At 36.7% G+C, this 19,348-nt stretch overlaps 1 protein-coding gene across 1 annotated transcript in view; it reads left to right on the plus strand.

Annotated features, from left to right (window-relative positions):
• IL1RAPL2 (interleukin 1 receptor accessory protein like 2) overlaps positions 1-19,348 on the plus strand; it is a 1,194,055-nt gene that overhangs the window by 878,656 nt on the left and 296,051 nt on the right. The window contains exon 6 of the mRNA XM_070291065.1: positions 10,999-11,073. Within this exon, the coding sequence (XP_070147166.1) occupies positions 10,999-11,073 (75 nt within the window). The remainder of the gene's footprint in view (positions 1-10,998; positions 11,074-19,348) is intronic.

Below are 19,348 nucleotides of genomic sequence, written 5' to 3' on the forward strand. Positions count from 1 at the left end.
GGCAGGATAAAGTCTTTGAGCCACATGCCCAGAGCAGTTGCTGGGGATGGGAAGGTCAGGAGTTCTGAGCTGTGCAGGCAACAATGGCCTGGCAGATATCAACATTTAGCACTTCCCCGGCAACTTAGTATCTGCTTGTTAAAGGATCACCTATTGAGTCAAAGAAAATACCTGACTTAAAGTTTTATGCTACAGCTACAGCTAAGTCACTTCAGTCTTGTCCCACTCTGTGCGACCCCATAGATGGCAGCCCACCAGGCTCCCCCATCCCTGGGATTCTCCAGGCAAGAACACTAGAGTGGGTTGCCATTTCCTTCTCCAATGCAGGAAAGTGAAAAGTGAAAGTGAAGTCGCTTAGTCATGTCCGACCCTCAGTGACCCCATGGACTGCAGCCTTCCAGGCTCCTCCGTCCATGGTATTTTCCAGGCAAGAGTACTGGAGTGGGGTGCCATTGCCTTCTCCAAAGTTTTATGCTAAATAAAGACAAATACTTGGAATGGCTTTAAATGATGGCAGGAGTATTTTAATGGAACTAGACTGTGTTTGTATTAAAAGAACAGTTTAATCCTATGAATATGACCTCCTTGTCCATTTACCTCTAAGGTTTTCAATAATTTTATCTTTTAAATGCATACATTAGGATCATGAGCCACCACCATCAGTAATAGTGACTTGTGTGTGTGTTAGTCTCTCAGCTGTGTCCAACTCTGTGGCCCCATGGACTGTGGCCTGCCAGGCTTCTCTGTGCATGGAATTCTCCAGGCAAGAATACTGGAGTAAGTTGCCATTTCCTTCTCCAAATAGTGACTTAACTAAAGGGAATTATTTTTAGGTAGGAGTAGGGAGGTATGGGAGACGCACATCCAAATATCTGAAGGTCAAGCCATCAGTGATTTGAAACAAATCTACAATGACTCTTGGAATCATTGGCTTGATTTTTTTTTTCCAGACCCATCATAGCTTTTCTACCATAGCTAGAACAGATAGAGAATACATATTCTTTCTGGATGGCATTGATAGATGAATAATATTTCAGGCTGCCCCCTCCTATTTTAAATGAGGCAAAAAATATTGAGTTTTTGTGGAGAAAATATTTATAAAAAATTAATTGCTGTAGTGCTTAATTGATGGAGGGCCACCCAAGTGGTTCAGTGGTAAAGACTCTGCCTTCCAGTGCAAGATACACAGGTTTGATCCCTGAGTCAAGAAGATCCCCTGGAGAAGGAAATGGCAACCCACTTTAGTATTCTTGACTGGAAAATTTCACGAATATAGGAGCCTGGTGGCTGCAGTCCATGGGATTTCAGAGAGTTGGACATGACTGAGCATGCACACGCTTAGTTGCTGGAGGTAGTAACAGACTGAGGGAAAACAAGACTTTTAATGGACATTAATGTGTTATTGAATTTAAACTATGTCTGGACTCTCTTTCCTAAGATAATGTTAAGTAGAGAAATCACTCATAGTAATGTTGGTTGGAATCTTGAAAATAACTGTATCTGTCTTCATTAACTTCTGCTGAAGCCTACCCTGTCTGTTGACCAGTACCAGTGTAAAGACAGGGGTAAAGAGAAGGGTCCTAGGGTCAGTTATGTGCTTGCGGTTTAACCTTCTACTAAGGAATAAAGCCTGCCCTTACACATTTCCAGACAATTCTTTGAAAGCGACTATCCTTAGGAAACGAGGTTCAGATAGCTTAAGTTCATACTAATATTTAAATCACAGAGGTTTCTTTGCAGCAAGTTTTGTTTAGAGAGACATACTGGGTGCATAAAATCAGGCTGGAAAAGAAGCTCCTCCGAAATAGGGTACACGAAAAGAGGAAGCTTAAAGCAAAGGAGACACATTATATCTAGTGCTGGTACTGTTTGGGTTTCCAGATTTGGAGGATTAAAGATGATATTAAATAATCATATTTATTATATATGTTTCCTGAATGATTACCTAAACAGGGGACTCTTAGTAATAGAAACGAAACCTTCATAGTATATGGGACTTCATATTCATTAAGTAGCCAGTAAAATATGTGCATTATAATTTAGAATTAGGAAGTCTCTGAAGTTAACTCAGAAAGAGACAGTCCTTTCCAAGAAATAGTAAGGCTTATGGTGTTTACAGAACTCGGCAATGTCTGGGTTCATTCTGTGTTCAATTTATGAAATCTCGAAACTAGTCAGCTACTTTGGCTAGACTTGGATAATCTCCTTTCATGATTACAGGAAATCTTTAAGGATATTAACAAGATTCCTGGCTCTCCTTCAACCTAATTTGCTTACTAAGGACCTCCATTTTCTTTTCCCATTTGAAGACTGTTCCCAAATCTTCTTTCTGAAGATCTTCAGTTCCCTCAGAACAACAGAGAACCTAAGTTTCCTGCAAGACAGTGGTTCTCAGCCTGGGGTGCTTTTGTTCCTAGGTGCATTTGCCAATATTTGGAGACATTTTTGGGTGTTACAGCTCGGGGAGGTTACTACTAGCATTGAGTGGCTGGAGGCCAATGAAGCCATTAAACATTCTGTGATGCACAAGACAGCCACCAACAAGAGAAAATTATCTAGCACTGAAAATTAATAATATTGCTGAGACTGTGAAATCTTGCTTTAGGGAGATTCTTCTTTTCCTCGGGGTGTGTATGCAGTCTTGGCTAGGGCTGGACTTTAAAACTTGTCCCTTCAGCTTCTCTTTCCTCAGATTTTGAATCTTGCTCAAAGTGACACGAGGTCAGAAAACAAGATGCAACACAAGACAAAGCAAATTTAAAAAACACAGAAAACAAGTTGGAGTGAATTCAGTCCAGTGATGGAATCAGGATAGAATTGTGGCGTAGTCCCCTTTTGCCTGTACATCTAGACCTGGCCTGATTCTTTCTTGTATCTAAACTTAGTCCCCCAGACATCCTGTCCATCCTTGAGACATCCTTCTGATAAATTCCCTTTTTGCTTAAATTAACAAGAGTGTGTTTCTGTTCCTTGTAACCTAAGAACCCTATATGAGAAGCACCCATTTTTACAGAAAGAATTCAATAGGAAAATTAATTTGAAGATTGTGTTTACTTGTTCCACAGTATCAGACACTATCTTAATTGTTGGGTTATGCGAGACATGATTCTTGTCATCTAGGAACTTCAAAATCTAGTTAGGGAGACTAGAAATAACCATATAAAATGAAGTTGAATTTGTTTTTATTTTTTTAAGCTTTTGTCTTTCTTTTAAATTTAAATTTATTTATTTTAATTGGAGGCTATTTACTTTACAATGTTGTATTGCTTTTGCCATACATCAACATGAATCCACCACGGGTGTACACGTGTTCACCATCCTGAACCCTCCTCCCTCACCCTCCCTATGCCACCCCTCTGGGTCATCCCAGTGCACCAGCCCCAAGCATCCTGTATCCTGCATCAAACCTGGACTGGCAATTCGTTTCTTATATGATATTATACATGTTTCAATGCCATTCTCCCAAATCATCCCACCCTCGCCCTCTCCCACAGAGTCCAAAAGACTGTTCTATACATCTGTGTCTCTATTGCTGTTTCACATACAGGGTTATCATTACCATCTTTCTAAATTTCATATATATGCGTTAGTATACTGTATTGGTGTTTTTCTTTCTGGCTTACTTCACTCTGTATAATAGGCTCCAGTTTCATCCACCTCATTAGAACTGATTCAAATGTATTCTTTTTAATGGCTGAGTAATACTCCATTGTGTATATGTACCACAGCTTTCTTATCCATTCATCTGCTGTTGGATATCTAGGTTGTTTCCATGTCCTGGCTATTATAAACAGTGCTGTGATGAACATTGGGGTACATGTGTCTCTTTCAATTCTGGTTTCCTCGGTGTGTATGCCCAGCAGTGGGATTGCTGGGTCATAAGGCAGTTCTATTTCTAGATTTTTAAGGAATCTCCACACTGTTCTCCATAGTGGCTGTACTAGTTTGCATTCTCACCAACAGTGTAAGAGGGTTCCCTTTTCTCCACACCCTCTCCAGCATTTATTGCCTGTACACTTTTGGATCACAGCCATTCTGACTGGTGTGAAATGGTACCTCACTGTGGTCTTGATTTGCATTTCTCTGATAATGAGTGATGTTGAGCATCTTTCCATGTGTTTGTTAGCCATCTGTATGTCTTCTTTGGAGAAATGTCTAGTAAGTTCTTTGGCCCATTTTTTGATTGGGTTGTGTATTTTTCTGGAATTGAGCTGTAGGAGTTGCTTGTATATTTTTGAGATTAGTTGTTTGTCACTTGCTTCATTTGCTATTATTTTCTCCCATTCTGAAGGCTGTCCTTTCACCTTGCTTATAGTTTCCATTGTTGTGCAGAAACTTTTAAGTTTAATTAGGTCCCATTTGTTTATTTTTGCTTTTATTTCCAATATTCTGGGAGGTGGGTCATAGAGGATCCTGCTGTGATGTATGTTGGAGAGTGTTTTGCCTAAGTTTCCCTCTAGGAGTTTTATAGTTTCTGATTTTACATTTAGATCTTTAATCCATTTTGAGTTTATATTTGTGCATGGTGTTAGAAAGTGTTCTAATTTTAGTCTTTCACAAGTGGTTGACCAGTTTAAGAGACTGTCTTTTCTCCATTGTATATTCTTGTCTCCTTTGTCAAAGATAAGGTGTCCATAGATGCGTGGATTTATCTCTGGCCTTTCTATTTTGTTCCATTGATCTATATTTCTGTCTTTGTGCCAGTACCATACTGTCTTGATGACTGTGGCTTTGTAGTAGAGCCTCAAGTCAGGCAGGTTGATTCCTCCAGTTCCATTCTTCTTTCTGAAGATTGCTTTGGCTATTCGAGGTTTTTATATTTTCATACAAATTGTGAAATTATTTGTTCTAGCTCTGTGAAAAATATCATTGGTAGCTTGATAGGGATTGCACTGAAATTTGTTTTTAAAGCAACATATACAGTGAACCAAACGAATGGTTCAAAGAAAGAGTTTTTACTTTCTTTAGGATTTCAGAAAGAGATTTACTTGCTTTAGGATTTCAGAGAGAGGAAAGGTTTGTTTAGGCTTTTATTAGGGAAGGCTTTCTGTAGGATGTAGGACTTCAACTGGCTTTTGGAAGATAGATAGGACTTGGGATGGTGAAAAAGAAGGTCTTAGAAAGGCATTGCCAGCATGGTGAAGTCAGACATAACTCAGTTCAGATTCCTCTTTTACAAGTCAAGAGCTCCTTGAATTTGAGAAAGTTATTTGTAAAAAGTAATATAAAATTTCTTGAAAGAGGCCACGCACATGGCAGATACTAAAGAAGTTATAATTATGGTAACTATTATAATTTGTCTGTAAGCTTAGATGCAGAGTTGCAATGTGTAAATCAGGCAAGTAACTTGGCCAAACAAAGTACAGATAAAGTCGAACAATGGGTAAGAATGCAGGAAGAGTTGTGTTTTTTTTGTTGTTGTTGTTATTTTTAAGGCTGTATCATAGCTGCCTTTATATTCGCATCTGATAAGTTCAGATTTTATCCTCTTATAAATATAGGGAACATTGGGAGATTTTGTATGGTTAAATGTTGTGGTGAAACTAATGATTTTGGAGTATGATTTCCGTGCTGATATTGGATGGATTTGGAGGGATACATTTCATTGAGCTAAACATACACATTTCATAATGTCTTCATTCATAAAAATTAAATAGTTACTTTGTGATTCTAGTGGGTTCATACTTAGTGTCCTTTGCATCCAGCTGTCCTTCTATCCCCTCCTGCTTGGCTTGCTGGCAAGTCTAATTAGAGACACATCAACAAAAGAGGACAATGAAACTTGTAATAACTGTATGTAACTCTTAGGCAGTATAGTCCAATAAATTGATTTATTCAGTCCAACAATTGATTCTACTGATTTCTCACACTAAGTTCACAGAAATGTATCCATCATTTCAGTCAAATCAAACTTCTGGTTGCACAGGTAGATACAACTGTTGCCTGCAATAGAAACGGAAAAGGCAATTTGGACATTCTCCTCGGAAAAGTCAGTATCAAACATATAAAACTTAGCTTTAGGAAGAACCAGGCGGTAACAGTCATAGCTTCACTAGCACATTAAGACTAATACTATGGTATACTCTGTATAGCAATTATATTTAAGGATAATTAAACATGAGCAGCTACAGAGGGACATGCAGGGAGGAATTCTGGACTTAAATGTTAGTACCAAACTGCATCCCTTGCTCCCATTCTTTCCATCAAAATGTGAAGCTTGAGCAGCAATTTCAAAGACTATCTCAGACCTCAATTAGTCTAGAAGTCCAAGATAAGTTTTCTAATAAAACAGTAAATCTCCACTGTGTGGTTCATCGGGCCTGGTATTGACAGTTCTCCCCTTCATTTCCCAAACAGTAATTGTGATTTTCAGATGAGGTTTAAAAAAAGAAGATGAAGAAAGAAATGAGCTTGCCTGCTCATGGCAGTGTGTGCTCTAGCTAATCTGCAAATGCTGTAATTATGCTGGACGCTGATAGATTTGTCTGTGGGCTTCTGGTCAGGATCCAGATGAACTGCTGAAGTTGCTGCTTTATCATCACAAATGTTCTGCACTTCTTGGCAGTTCCCAGGCCTAGACATGATATTGGAATTTAATGAGGTTCCACGCCCATACATCCCACTGGGATGTGTTAGGATAAGTGCAAGTTCATCTCCTTTCATTCATGGGTTTAGGGGAAAAATGTATATGCATAAAATGTTCTCTAGAAGCTGTGTTTCAGCTGACTGTTTGACACTGTCACTGGCCTGGGAACCTTAACTTAGCTGATTAGTCTGTAGTCAAAGAGACTACAATAATTGATTCAGTACTTAACGTTTTTTACCTGTTTCCTGCCTACAAGTTATGTCTATCTTCCTTTCCATTCTGCATATAGGAGATTTTGATCACAAGGGGGCACCAAATGAGATAACATAAGCTTCATTTAGCTTCATCTCTAAGGGGGCCATAATTCTCTTTCTTACCTTCCAAGTCATTGTGTAGATCACATGAACTAATGTATCTGAAAGCACATAACTGAAAATTATGAACCACCTGTGAATGTAAGACACCTAAAATTATCATGAATATTAATAAATGTTAGTAATTGACACTTAACAATAATAAAACCAGAGTAAATATATCCATAGTCCATGGCAAATTTTAGGATGGGGGGCAACCATGACTCCAAATTCATATCCTGATGAAAGTAAGACAACATATTCATCTTTGAGCATGAAATACATTACCTAAAGTTACTTCCCACCTACCACATTCCAAATAATACATTTGGTGGCAAGACATATTTGAAAATAATACTAAGAACAGTTTCTAGCAGTCAAAGTATCTATAATCTAGATGTGTAAGGCAAATTGACAATAATTGTATCAGATAACCAAAATTATTATTTTATAAATAAAATGTAGGTGGCAGGACTTTATTTAATTTTAATTTTATTCATGTTTTTAATACACAGTGTGTTGTTCAAAATGTGCAAAAGGTATACAGTGAAAATTAACCTATCCACCACTATTCCTCAGCCACCTAGTTCTTCTCCTCAGAAGAAATCACTGTTATGAATTTCACATGTATTCATTCAGAAATATTCCATGCTTATACCAACTTATAAATGCATAGCACATGTGCATGCACACGTATATTTTTCACAAAACAGATAGTATTATTATGCACACTGTTTGGAACCTTGTTTCTTTCATTGAATAGTGTATCTTAGAGATATTTAAACAAATCGCCAGTCCACGTTCGATAGATACAGGACGCTTGGGGCTGATGCACTGGGATGACCCAGAGGGATGGTATGGGGAGGGAGGTGGGAGGGGGGTTCAGGATGGGGAACACATGTATGCCCGTGGTGGATTCATGTTGATGTGTTGTAGAACCAATACAATATTGTAAAGTAATTAACCTCCAATTAAAATAAATAAATTTAAATTAAAAAGAGAGAGATTTCATGATAGACATACAGATTTATCTCATTCTTTTAAGTAGATGTATCATAATATATCACTATCTAGAAGTAACATAATTTTATTAACCAGACTCCTACTGATGGATATTTTGGTAGTACTCAATATTTTGCTGTTTCAAACAATAGCAAACAACAAAATTGAACATCTATTGTGACTGGGTTTTGTATACAAATATTTAAATTTTGTCTAAAGCATATTCTTTTAATTTCAAATATAAGGGTATTAAGAATAACTGAAATATTGAAGCAATGAAGACTATAGATATTGAATTTGTGTGTTTGCCTATATTATGCTACAATCAGCTTAGTTAGAAAAATATATCACTTAATTCCATAAGGACAAGATGCATTACAGGTCATCAACAAAGATTTATTGGAAAAATGAGAAAAATTCACTAAAATTTTCCTGAACAGTTTGGATATGAGGAAGATAAAGTTAATGTTATGTAAAGCTCTTTTCTGGTGCCTTTGTTTGTTATCCACAATTGTTTGTGTGTATATCGCCACGTTTGTGCATTTCCCTAACCTTACATGGGCTTCCCAGGTGACTCAGTGGAGAAGAGTCTGCCTGCAGTGCAGGAGACCCAGGTTTGATCTCTAGGTAGAGAAGATTCCCTGGAGAAGGAAATGGCAACCCACTCCAGTATTCTTACCCAGAGAATCCCATGGACAGAGGAGCCTGGCAGGCTATGGTCCATAGGGTCACAAAGAGTCGGACACAACTGAAGCTACTTAGCACACAACCTTACCTATCATGTGCCCAACTTTTGTTTCTCTCTTTTTCTTTTAAATATCTTTGAAAATATGAGATGAACTTCTCTCATGTCAGCAAGAATTCCTAAACCAATCAATTAACAATGCTTTAATGATTATCTCTTACCTGCCTAGCCCTATTCTAGGTCGCTTGTGAATTATAAAGAAGTGTAAAACATTTCCCCTAGATAGGTAAGAGTCTAGCTGGATAGTTGAAGTAAGGCAGAAACACAGAGATAATTAAAAGGAACTCAAGATATAAATATTAGTGTCACATAATGTTTGTCATAAAGCATTTTACATCTATGTGCCAAGTCCTTACATTTCTTTCTTCTAGGTGCCTCTCAAATTTGCCTCATTTTTAAAAAACACTTCTCTAGACCTCAATAATCTGACTCCTTATCCCCTCACTGCAGCATTGTTACTGAATCCTCTTAGCTGTGTTTTCCCCCCAAGACTTTTGTACATATCAAGCCATTTGTCTTTAGATAGCACTAAAGATAGATAGTCTTTTAGATAGATAGTCTTTTGTTGCTATTTTTCCAAAACTTTACAATGGTCTTCTAGTCTACTATATCATGTCCAGATTCCTCTGCATATGTCTCAGGATCCTCCAGAAGTGAGCTCAATTATATCAAGTGTTATTTCCAAGCTCAATTATATTAAGTGTTATTTCCAAGCTCAATTATATAAAGTGTTATTTGTAATTAATCCACATCATGAACAACTTACTTTTACCCCACCCCACTCAACTCCTTCTTACCAGACTTTTCAACTTCAATCACAGTGTGCTTGCTAAGTGAAAATTGCTCAGTCCTGTCCTACTCTTTGCGACCCCATGCATTATAGAGTCCATGGAATCCTCCAGGCCAGAATACTGGAGTGGGTAGCCTTTCCCTTCTCCAGGGGATCTTCCCAACCCAGTGATTAAACCCAGGTCTCCCACATTGCAGGTAGATTCTTTATCAGCTGAAACACCAGGGAAGCCCTCTATTCCTTGATTTATGTTATTTTTTCCTGTGTTTCTTATTCATTACTCTGCCTTTCCAAATCTTTTCCACTCCTTGTAGTCTGTGTGGAGACTCATTTCCTTCACAAAACTTTGCCCAACCTGACAACAAATATTGACCTGTCCTTTCTCCATTCCTTTACCCTGTATAGCTTTAAATAAATAAATACATACATACATATTTCTTTATCTGGCTGTCATGGGTCTTAATTGCGGCCTGTTGGATGTTCTCTATGCATTGCAGCATGCAGAATCTTCAGCTGCAGCATATGAGCTCTTAGTTGAGGCACTTGGGATCTAGTTCTCTGCCCAAGAATGGAACCCAGTCCTCCTGAATTGGGAGCATGAAGTCTTAGCCACTAGATCACCAGGGAAATCCCTCCACATTATAGTTTTCTAACTCAAATGGTACAATGTTTTATTAAGTTGTCTGCTTTGTTCTTTAATCTCTTTAGTTCATGTGCTACTTCTGTGTTCATACTCCTAGGTTTTACTTTGAAGGCAAAGATGAAAATTTTACTTCTTTTCCCTTAACACTTAGCACAGGACATAGTGGGCAAAATATATTTGTTCAGTATTTTTGATCAATTATCAATTATACTAATGAAGTTACCAGTGTTTTGTTATATTGTTGTAGAGATTGAGATGGAGAGTGAGGGATGGTTCAGAGGTGCAGAAGTTTCAATCCACCAGAAATGTTCATTAGGATTTATGTCATTAATGAAACAGACTAAAATGAGGAAGTACATACATGTTCTCTGACATCCTGTGACCTTTCCCTTGAGTTATAGGAAAATATGTGCCCCCCTTTGCAACATATACTTTGGGGCAAAACATATTTGGGGCTGTATTGTCATAGTGTCATTATAGAAAACTGAACAATTAATTAAATACATAGACTTTGCAAAAAAAAAAAAGAATATTTTATGTGGGTATGAAGATTTAATGTTTATATGATTATACTTTTAAAATCTCTATTTCTTTACACTCACAAGCTTATAAAACCATTCAAAGTAGATATTCATTTGATCTTGTTGGAAAGTGTAGCTTTCAAAGTAAGTAGCCAATTTACAGTGAATCAACAGCACTTTAAATGTGCTAGGAAATGGATATTGTATGGATAGAGTAACAACTCATGCAGGAACACTGTCTGATAAATGTTTACATACTATTAAGTTTACAGACATTAAATACCGTACAGGATAGAATCTTTCTCATCCTGTAATTTATTTCAATTGTTTCATTACCTTTTTTCATTTTCTCTTCTAGCTTTACTCACAGACAAACCTCCCAAGCCATTGTTCCCCATGGAGAATCATCCAAGTGTTATAGATGTCCAGCTGGGTAAGTCTCCGTCAGGGAATAATAGATCCTAAACTTGCTCTCTGTTAACAGATGGAGAAAATTACATGAACCAAGAAAGGTTTACTGCTACTGATATTTATGCAAATCAATTTGTGTCTGCTCATTTATAACCCCGGAGTTCAGTGCAATAGCAGTTTAAGGATGAGTTTGTATTGCATCAAGGAATGGTAATACTAATTGGTTACACTGGGTATTTACTGTGCTATAGGACAGAGCTTTTTGACTCTGTCATTGATAGATTCCAGGGTGTCATGCATTGGTGATTGGTACAGAAAACTTTCATGCTTGTCCATACAAAATTTTTATTCAGAGGGCATTAACTCCTGGAGAACAAGCCCTTTTTCAAAGTAAAACAGCCCCTCAGTACAACCTTTAGAATGATTTGATAATATTATTTCCGGTGGCACAATTCAAGACTATTTAAAACTTTAAAACTTGGTTTTAGGTTGAGATCCTGCATGTTTATAAATAATATAGTGTAACAAAAAGAAACAAGTTGATTTACGGATGATACTGTCTTTTTACAGATTGAAATAAAGACGCAAGGTGTTGAGCCTCTTTTTGAGTCTCTTATGACTAATCCTTATATTCTAAGAACTTTAAGCTTAAAACTCAGAGGCCTGCTAGTGTCTCTTTCAAACCATGTCCATTAAACTACATTCTTTATTTAACATCTGTGAGCTTTCATCTATCTTGGGTTTTATTCCATTCTTCACTTCGGATAATTTCTTTAATACTAAACATGATAACTAGGTAAATATGCTGGCAAAGTTATTAGTTGTACTTTGGGTATGTGACATTGAAATATATGACCACAGTGGTACCTACCAATTATATAGCCAGGGAAGATGAATTGGCCCCAATATTTGACTCGTTTTGGAATTTTTTTACTCAAACTTTGATCTTTCCAATCCAATTTTTATTTTTTAAGGCTTGTTTATATCTTGAAAATATGTGAGAAATTCCTCTCACCTATTCTTAAGAGCTTGTTCATTTTAAAAAAATGAAACATAGCACATTATAGTTAATTCAGCCTAGCCATACGTATGAGTGCCAGAGTTAAATATTTTAAAACAAAAACAAAATAATAAACATGTTATCGAGAGAAGGCTGTGAAAATGCTGAATATTTTGTAGATAATGACAAAGTATTAGACTATGGCTCTCTCCCCACCATCTGTGTATTACTTTGCAGAGTCTTTCACATTTTGTTAAAGCCAAATCTAGATGTGCTGACACACTGTTTCAGTAAGTTTTATTTACATCTTTCCATCCATACTGGTATAAAATACCTCAAGAGTACTCAGTGGTTTGCCAGGGGTTACATGAAACCATAAAATGATCTTGTATCATTTGTTGAAGATTCAAATGGATAAGTTATTTTTATATGAAAACATGAAATAAAGAGTAGAAAGCAAAATTCGCACAACCATTTCAAAGAAAACATGACTAAATTTTGTGTTTGTGGCCTCTAGGGAGATGCTTCTTCATTTTCCTCTGCCATTAAGCAAACTTCAACAGAAAAGTTTGAGGAATGTTGCTCTAAAGTAAGGAGGGAAACTTCTGTAGGGAGTAAATTTCATTCAGATTCACTGGGTGTCACACTTGTCTGTGTTATTCAGGACTATCCCTAAAATATATATATTCCAACTTAGATATATATGTCAAAATAACTCACCAATATCACCCCGTAAAAGCACTAAAGTAATTTGCTTCCAATTTACATTAGATGCAAGGCTGAAGGTTTCAGTTTTTATTTTGTTGCATAATTTGAAAACAACTTTATTGACAGAAAAATGGAAACCTGCCCATTTTTCATTCCAGAAAGGCTGTTTCTCCAAGATGCTAAATCAACCATGTAATTCTGAGAAAGAAAAACAAAATCAGTTGAACAAGATCTTTGGCATTCCAAGGAGCACATGACTGGTTAATTTGAAGTGATTTTAACTTTTCCACACATTTATTTAGTACTGTTTATTCACAAATGGAAATCATTTTGTGTTGTAATTTATTCATGCTTCAACAGTAAGGTGATGTTGGGAGCTCTTTAAATGTCAGAGAACTCTTCAGTGTGTGTGTGGAGGGCTCTGTAGACAGAGTGATGAGGGCTTAGAAATCCTAAGCATAAAATTGAGCTAGAGAAAGATAACTGGGGTGATTGGACATCCTTGTGTATATCTTGAAAAGTTTTAGGATTCAGTAAGGTCTCAAAACCTCTAGAAATTATTTTCCTTCATTTTTTAAAATTTACCAAGCACATGCAGCTTCAGATATCCTTAAAACTAGAACTGAAATGAGAACTACCCAAAATATAACAATCTGAACTAAATGGCTAAGGACATTACCAAGTTCAGATTTGCGAAATCCCAATATTAAAATTTTTGAGATAACATCATAGTGGATTAAAGTTAGCCCCAGATTTTTCTCCTATCCCTACCATTTAAATGTAGTTTCTCATTCCATCCCCCTTGAATCTGGTTTGTCTGGGAAATACTTGACCAATAAGAGTATGGAAGGAATGATATTTGAGGATATTGGAGGCTGGGCCAAAAGAAATCTCATAACTTCACTTTGGGTCTCTTAGTCTGGTCTCAGATTACCATGCTGTGAGAAACTCAAGCCACGTGTAGAGGCCCTAGAGGATGAGATACCATTTGATGAAAGAAAGGCCAAAAAAGAACCAAGGAAGCAGACATGTGAATGAATGAGTGTAAACCCATGTTGGAAGTGAATCCTCCAGTCCAAGATGCCCTGACTTTTAAGTTCAGAGATAAACCTTTGAACTGCACTCTTCTTAGATTTATGACCCTCAAAGTCATAAACAAAAATGTTTATCATTAGCGACTAAGCTAGGTGTAGTTTGTCAAACAATAGATACACAGAGCAAACGTTAATTAATTTTCTCCAGAATATCTTGAATTCTGTTTTCCCCATGAACAAGAGTCTCACGCAGGCATTTTATGCCAAATTAGAAACATTATAGGAGCTATTTAAGTATCGATTTCAAGACTGTTTTGAAAACATGATCTGGAATTATTATTTACTTTGTGCTTTTTTGAGGAATACAATAAGTTTTCAATTCTGCATATTTGTAAAGGCAAGCTAGTAAATGAAAATTTGGGGTTGAAATGAATACTTTGTATTGCACGGAGTTGGCATCAGTACAGATATGTTGTTGTGTCTCTAGAGGAAAATAAGCATCTTGACTTTCTCTCTCCTATAGTGTAATCAATTAATCATCCACAAGATTCTAGAAATTTACATACTTTTTGCTGACATAGTGATGACAGTTTGGTTGTTGCTAAATTGTGTTCACATTGTGATGCTGAAAGAAGATTAATCTTAACCAAATAACTATATCTTTTGAGATGATAAACATGTTCTTAAATAACATTAAAACTTTTGTTTTCACAAAACAAGCCTATTCAGCTAAAACTGCTTGTGGCAATGTATGAACTATAAAGACAAAAGCAATGCATTAAAAACACACACAAATCCAAATTGGTCCTATAATCTTCTATTTGTTTTCTCTCTCTAAGGGTAAATTTAGCTTTTAATTTGATGAATAAACCTTTGCTATACCAGGGCTAATTAGGTTTCTGGCAGTTGAAAAGGAATATATTTTCAATGGTTTTATAAGAAAAAAATAACACTATCACAGTATATTAATTCATATTATGTTTTAATATCAAATTATTAAAACGTCATAGAGGCATCTGCCCCACTTGAAATGTGTTGATGCTAGTTAGAACTTTCTTTTGGATTCAGCTTTTTTTTAAAGAACCCAAATGCATGCTTTACAAACTGTAACAGACTCCTAGAAATTTTGAAAAACCCATGAACACATGTGGATGGAAAGATTTGAAATGTGATATTTAATTTCAATTAAAGGTGAATTTGGAAATGTACCCTGTTCTTCTCATTGATGATGATAGCTATTTTTCCTGGAAGTTTCCTAAGACTTAAATTACCAGTCAGCGTTATGCATAAAATAAATATAAACACTGTTTATTTTCTCTTTTGTGTTAAAGAGTTAAAACCTGGGGGTCTAAATTATATAAGAAAAACTCAGAGGCGTGGAATAATCCCAAGCTAATGGAATACCAGATGAATCTGATCCAATACAAAAGATTCTCTCTATTTCTCATCTATCTCATTCAGGATTTATTTTATTTTTACAGGCTGTTTAAATTCATATTTAATGACTGTGCTTTGTCCTACAGGCTCAAACTTTCTCTGTGTGTATAAGGAGTGTTAATCTTGGTCAGAAATTGATTTCACCAGCATATCAGTTTCTACTGAAAATTATATTAAGTCCCCTAAAAGACCACTGTATATTACAAGAGAATAAGGGAAAAGATAGTTTTAATGCAATACTTAGGACTACAAGGCAAAAGTAAATAACTAATTGAACCCTAAATTAGGAAGTTAGCTATTCAGTCAAATCTCCCTTTTTTTCCTCTTATTTAACTCAATTTACCTTAAAACGTTTTTTAAGTTCTTCAGTTCAGTTCAGTTCAGTTCAGTTCAGTCGCTCAGTCGTGTCTGACTCTTTGCGACCCCATGAATCGCAGCACGCCAGGCCTCCCTGTCCATCACCAACTTCCAGAGTTCACTCAAATCATGTCCATCGACTCGGTGATGCCATCCAGCCATCTCATCCTCTGTTGTCCCCTTTTCCTCCTGCCCCCAATCCCTCCCAGCATCAGAGTCTTTCCAAGTTCTTAATGAATCCCAAATACTGTGTTAGATCCTAGGAATATAGAGGTGAATAAAATGAGGGCCTTGGCCTTAAGGTGTTTCTAAGTCTAGTGGGGAAGAGAGATGTGTAAGTAGAATTACAATGCAATATGATAACAGCTTGGGCTTCCCAGGTGGCACTAGTGGTAAAGAACCCACCTGCCAATGCAGGAGCCGCAGGAGACGTGGGTTCGATCCCTGGGTTGGGAAGATCCTCTGGAGGAGGGCATGACAACCCACTCCAGTGTTCTTGCCTGGAGAATCCCATGGTCAAAGGGGCCTGGTGGGCTACAGTCCATAGGACTGCAGAGTCTGACAGGACTAAAGCAACTTAGCATGCATACGCACATGATAATGGCCAAAACAGAGATGGGAAAAGGGAGGGTGATTTCTTTGTGGCAGGACCTCATAAATTAGCAATTCCATACTCTTTGAGATTCACTCAATATAATGACAAAATGTTGTAGCCTCATTCCAAGTATTAAATTGTTTTAAAATAATCAAAAATTGCCAGGATATAATATATTATAATAATAAAATACCCACCGTTCCTTCAGTATGGTAAATACTGAAGATGGAAACTTAGGATCTCCCTGAGTCTCTTCCGTTTAGCAAAATCAGTCAACTACTTCTCAAGTTGTCATAGAACAAATAATCCAAAGCAGGTCACCAACCAACTGAGCTAAAATGTCAAGCCACAATTAATATAAATATAAATAGCAATATATGAGTATTCCATTAGCTGGAATCATATATATGTATCATGAATCACATTATATGCATGTATATAATTCTGGTAGCAAGGGATTGCTTTAAATTACTTTAATTTTTGTATACTCCTGTGCTTTTTAACTTCGAATAACTCCTTGAAAACCTTTATTTAATCTTGAATAAGTGAAGACTTTGGAGAGGAAGAAGGGTATCATGAGTTCACTTAGCATTCTTGGCACACACATTTGGAGTTGGTTCATGGCAGCATTCACTGTCCCTTGTAGATATTCTAGGGTTAGTGAGCTGTTTCCAAAAGATCTATTTTTTACAGGATAACATGTACAAGCTTAGCCTGAGCTATCCCAAACTGCAAGCCATTCTATTCCCCAGATTGTAAGATGTGTGCATTATTCACAGCTTTGGAAATTCTGGGCCAGCTTTTTCCATAAGAGTTGGCTGTCATATTGATGCTTGAGACTGACACTGGTTTACTTACTTTAAATTTATATAACTTAATGATACTTGTTTGAGCCACTTGATAATGAAAAGAAAAATGTTAACACTTTATTTAAGATTTATCTTTAATATAACAAGTTAATTATAAACACCTTGAAGGTGAAGTTGCTCAGTCATGTCCGACTCTTTGCAACCCCATGGACTGTAGCCTACCAGGCTCCTCCGTCCATGGAATTCTTCAGGCAAGAATACTGGAGTGGATTGCCATTTCCTTCTCCAGGGGGATCTTCCCGACCCAGGGATCGAACCCAGCTCTCCCGCATTGGAGGCAGACGCTTTAACCTCTGAGTCACACACCTTAGGAATAGCATAATTGTTGACCAGACCTCTATTCTGTATATTGCTATTTTGGGGCATTGCTGAAGTTTATGCCTCATTGACATATTAGTATAAACTTTGGGGTGTTTCATCACAATTTCATTAATGCCAATATCATGATTTTATGCATATTAAAACTTATTTGAGAATTTACTATGTATAGACACTACAATATGCATTTGTACATACACTGTCTTATTTATTCCTCACAAGAGCCCAAAGTAATAGTAGGTATTGTTGAACCATTTTGCAGGTGAAGAAACTCAGTTTCAGACAGATAAAATAACTTTTCCGAGGCTACATATTTAGTAACCAGTAAAAATGGGATTTCAATTAGATTTGTCTGATTGCAGAGTTTGTTACTTTTTTATAGCATACTGAGTATGGTAACTTTATCTAAGGCCCAAAATTATATCCTCAGAAAAGCTATCAGGCTAATAGGGATATTTTAGTAATATACTAACAACTATAGCAATTGTATTATATGTATTATAACTGTATATGAAGTAGACAGAGATTATTTAGTAATAGTTCTAATAATAATAGATATTATTGTTATAATAATACTTAGTAGTATTATTTAATAATAACTCTACTACTCTTAAATAGTTTTTATTGCCAGTAGTATTAAGTAGCAGTAGAAAGTGAAAGTTGCTTAGTCATGTCTGACTCTTTACAACCCCATGGACTGTATGGAATACTCCTGGCCAGAATACTGGAGTGGGTAGGTGGTCCCTTCTCCAGGGGATATTCCCAACCCAGGGATCAAACCAAGGTCTCCCACATTGCAGGCAGATTCTTTACCAGCTGAGCCACCAGGGAAGCCCCAAAATACTGGAGTGGATAGACCATCCCTTCTCCAGCAGATCTTCCCAACCCAGGAATCGAACTAGGGTCTCCTGAAATGCAGGCAAATTCTTTACCAGCTGAGCTACCAGGTAATCCATAGTAGCAATAGAGCTATCATTTAGTGATTGCTTACCATGTACTGAGGCTTCCCTGGTGGCTCAGATGGTAAAGAATCTGCCTGCAATGCAGGAGACCCAGGTTCAAACCCTGGGTCAGAAATGTCCTCTGGAGAAGAGAATGGTTACCCACTACAGTATTCTTGCCTGGAGAATTCTATGGACAGAGGAGCCTGGTGGCTACAAAGAGTCAGACAGGACTGAGTGACTAACATTTTCACTTTTCACAGGACTATATACTGACACTATATTAATACTTTATATGCATTATATCATTTAATCCTCCCAATAACTCTATGAGATAGATGCAACTATTTGTCCCATTTTTAAGAGAATCATTAAGATATTTTTCATATACCATACAGCTGACTGACAAATCATATACTTCAATTAATTCTAACACATTCAGAGCTGTGCAACCTTCACCGCAATCCATTTGAGAACATTTTAATATGCCCCCTGAAACTCCAAACCCACTAGCAGTCACTTCTCAGTCCCCTACCTTCACTCCCACCACCATCTCTAGGCAATCTGCTCATAATTTTTCCTTGTCTATAAATTTGCTTATTCTGGACATTTAATATAAATGAATTTGTACAACATGTGGTTTTTTGTGATTGGCTTCTTAACATATTGTTCTCAAGGTTCAAGCATATTATAGTTTATATCAGTACTTCACCCCTTTTTAACTGCCAAATAATATTCCATTGTATGGGTATAACAAATATTATTTATCCATACATCAACTTAAGGACATTTTTCTTGTTTCCTTTATTTGGCTATTATAAACAATGCTGCTATAAATAGTAGTGTACAATTTCTGTGTGTGTGGACGTATGTTATTATTTCTCTTGAATTGTCATTTATACCTAGGAATAGAGCTGTCAGGTCATTGGTCACTCTATATTTAACCTTTTAAGGAATTGCCAGATTTTTTTGCAAAGCAAATACACTATTTTACATTCTCAGTGGAAATACACAAGCATTCCAGTTTATCCACATCCT

The sequence above is a fragment of the Ovis canadensis genome, chromosome X (genome assembly GCF_042477335.2).
Source record: "Ovis canadensis isolate MfBH-ARS-UI-01 breed Bighorn chromosome X, ARS-UI_OviCan_v2, whole genome shotgun sequence".
In the NCBI taxonomy this organism is placed as follows: domain Eukaryota; kingdom Metazoa; phylum Chordata; class Mammalia; order Artiodactyla; family Bovidae; genus Ovis; species Ovis canadensis.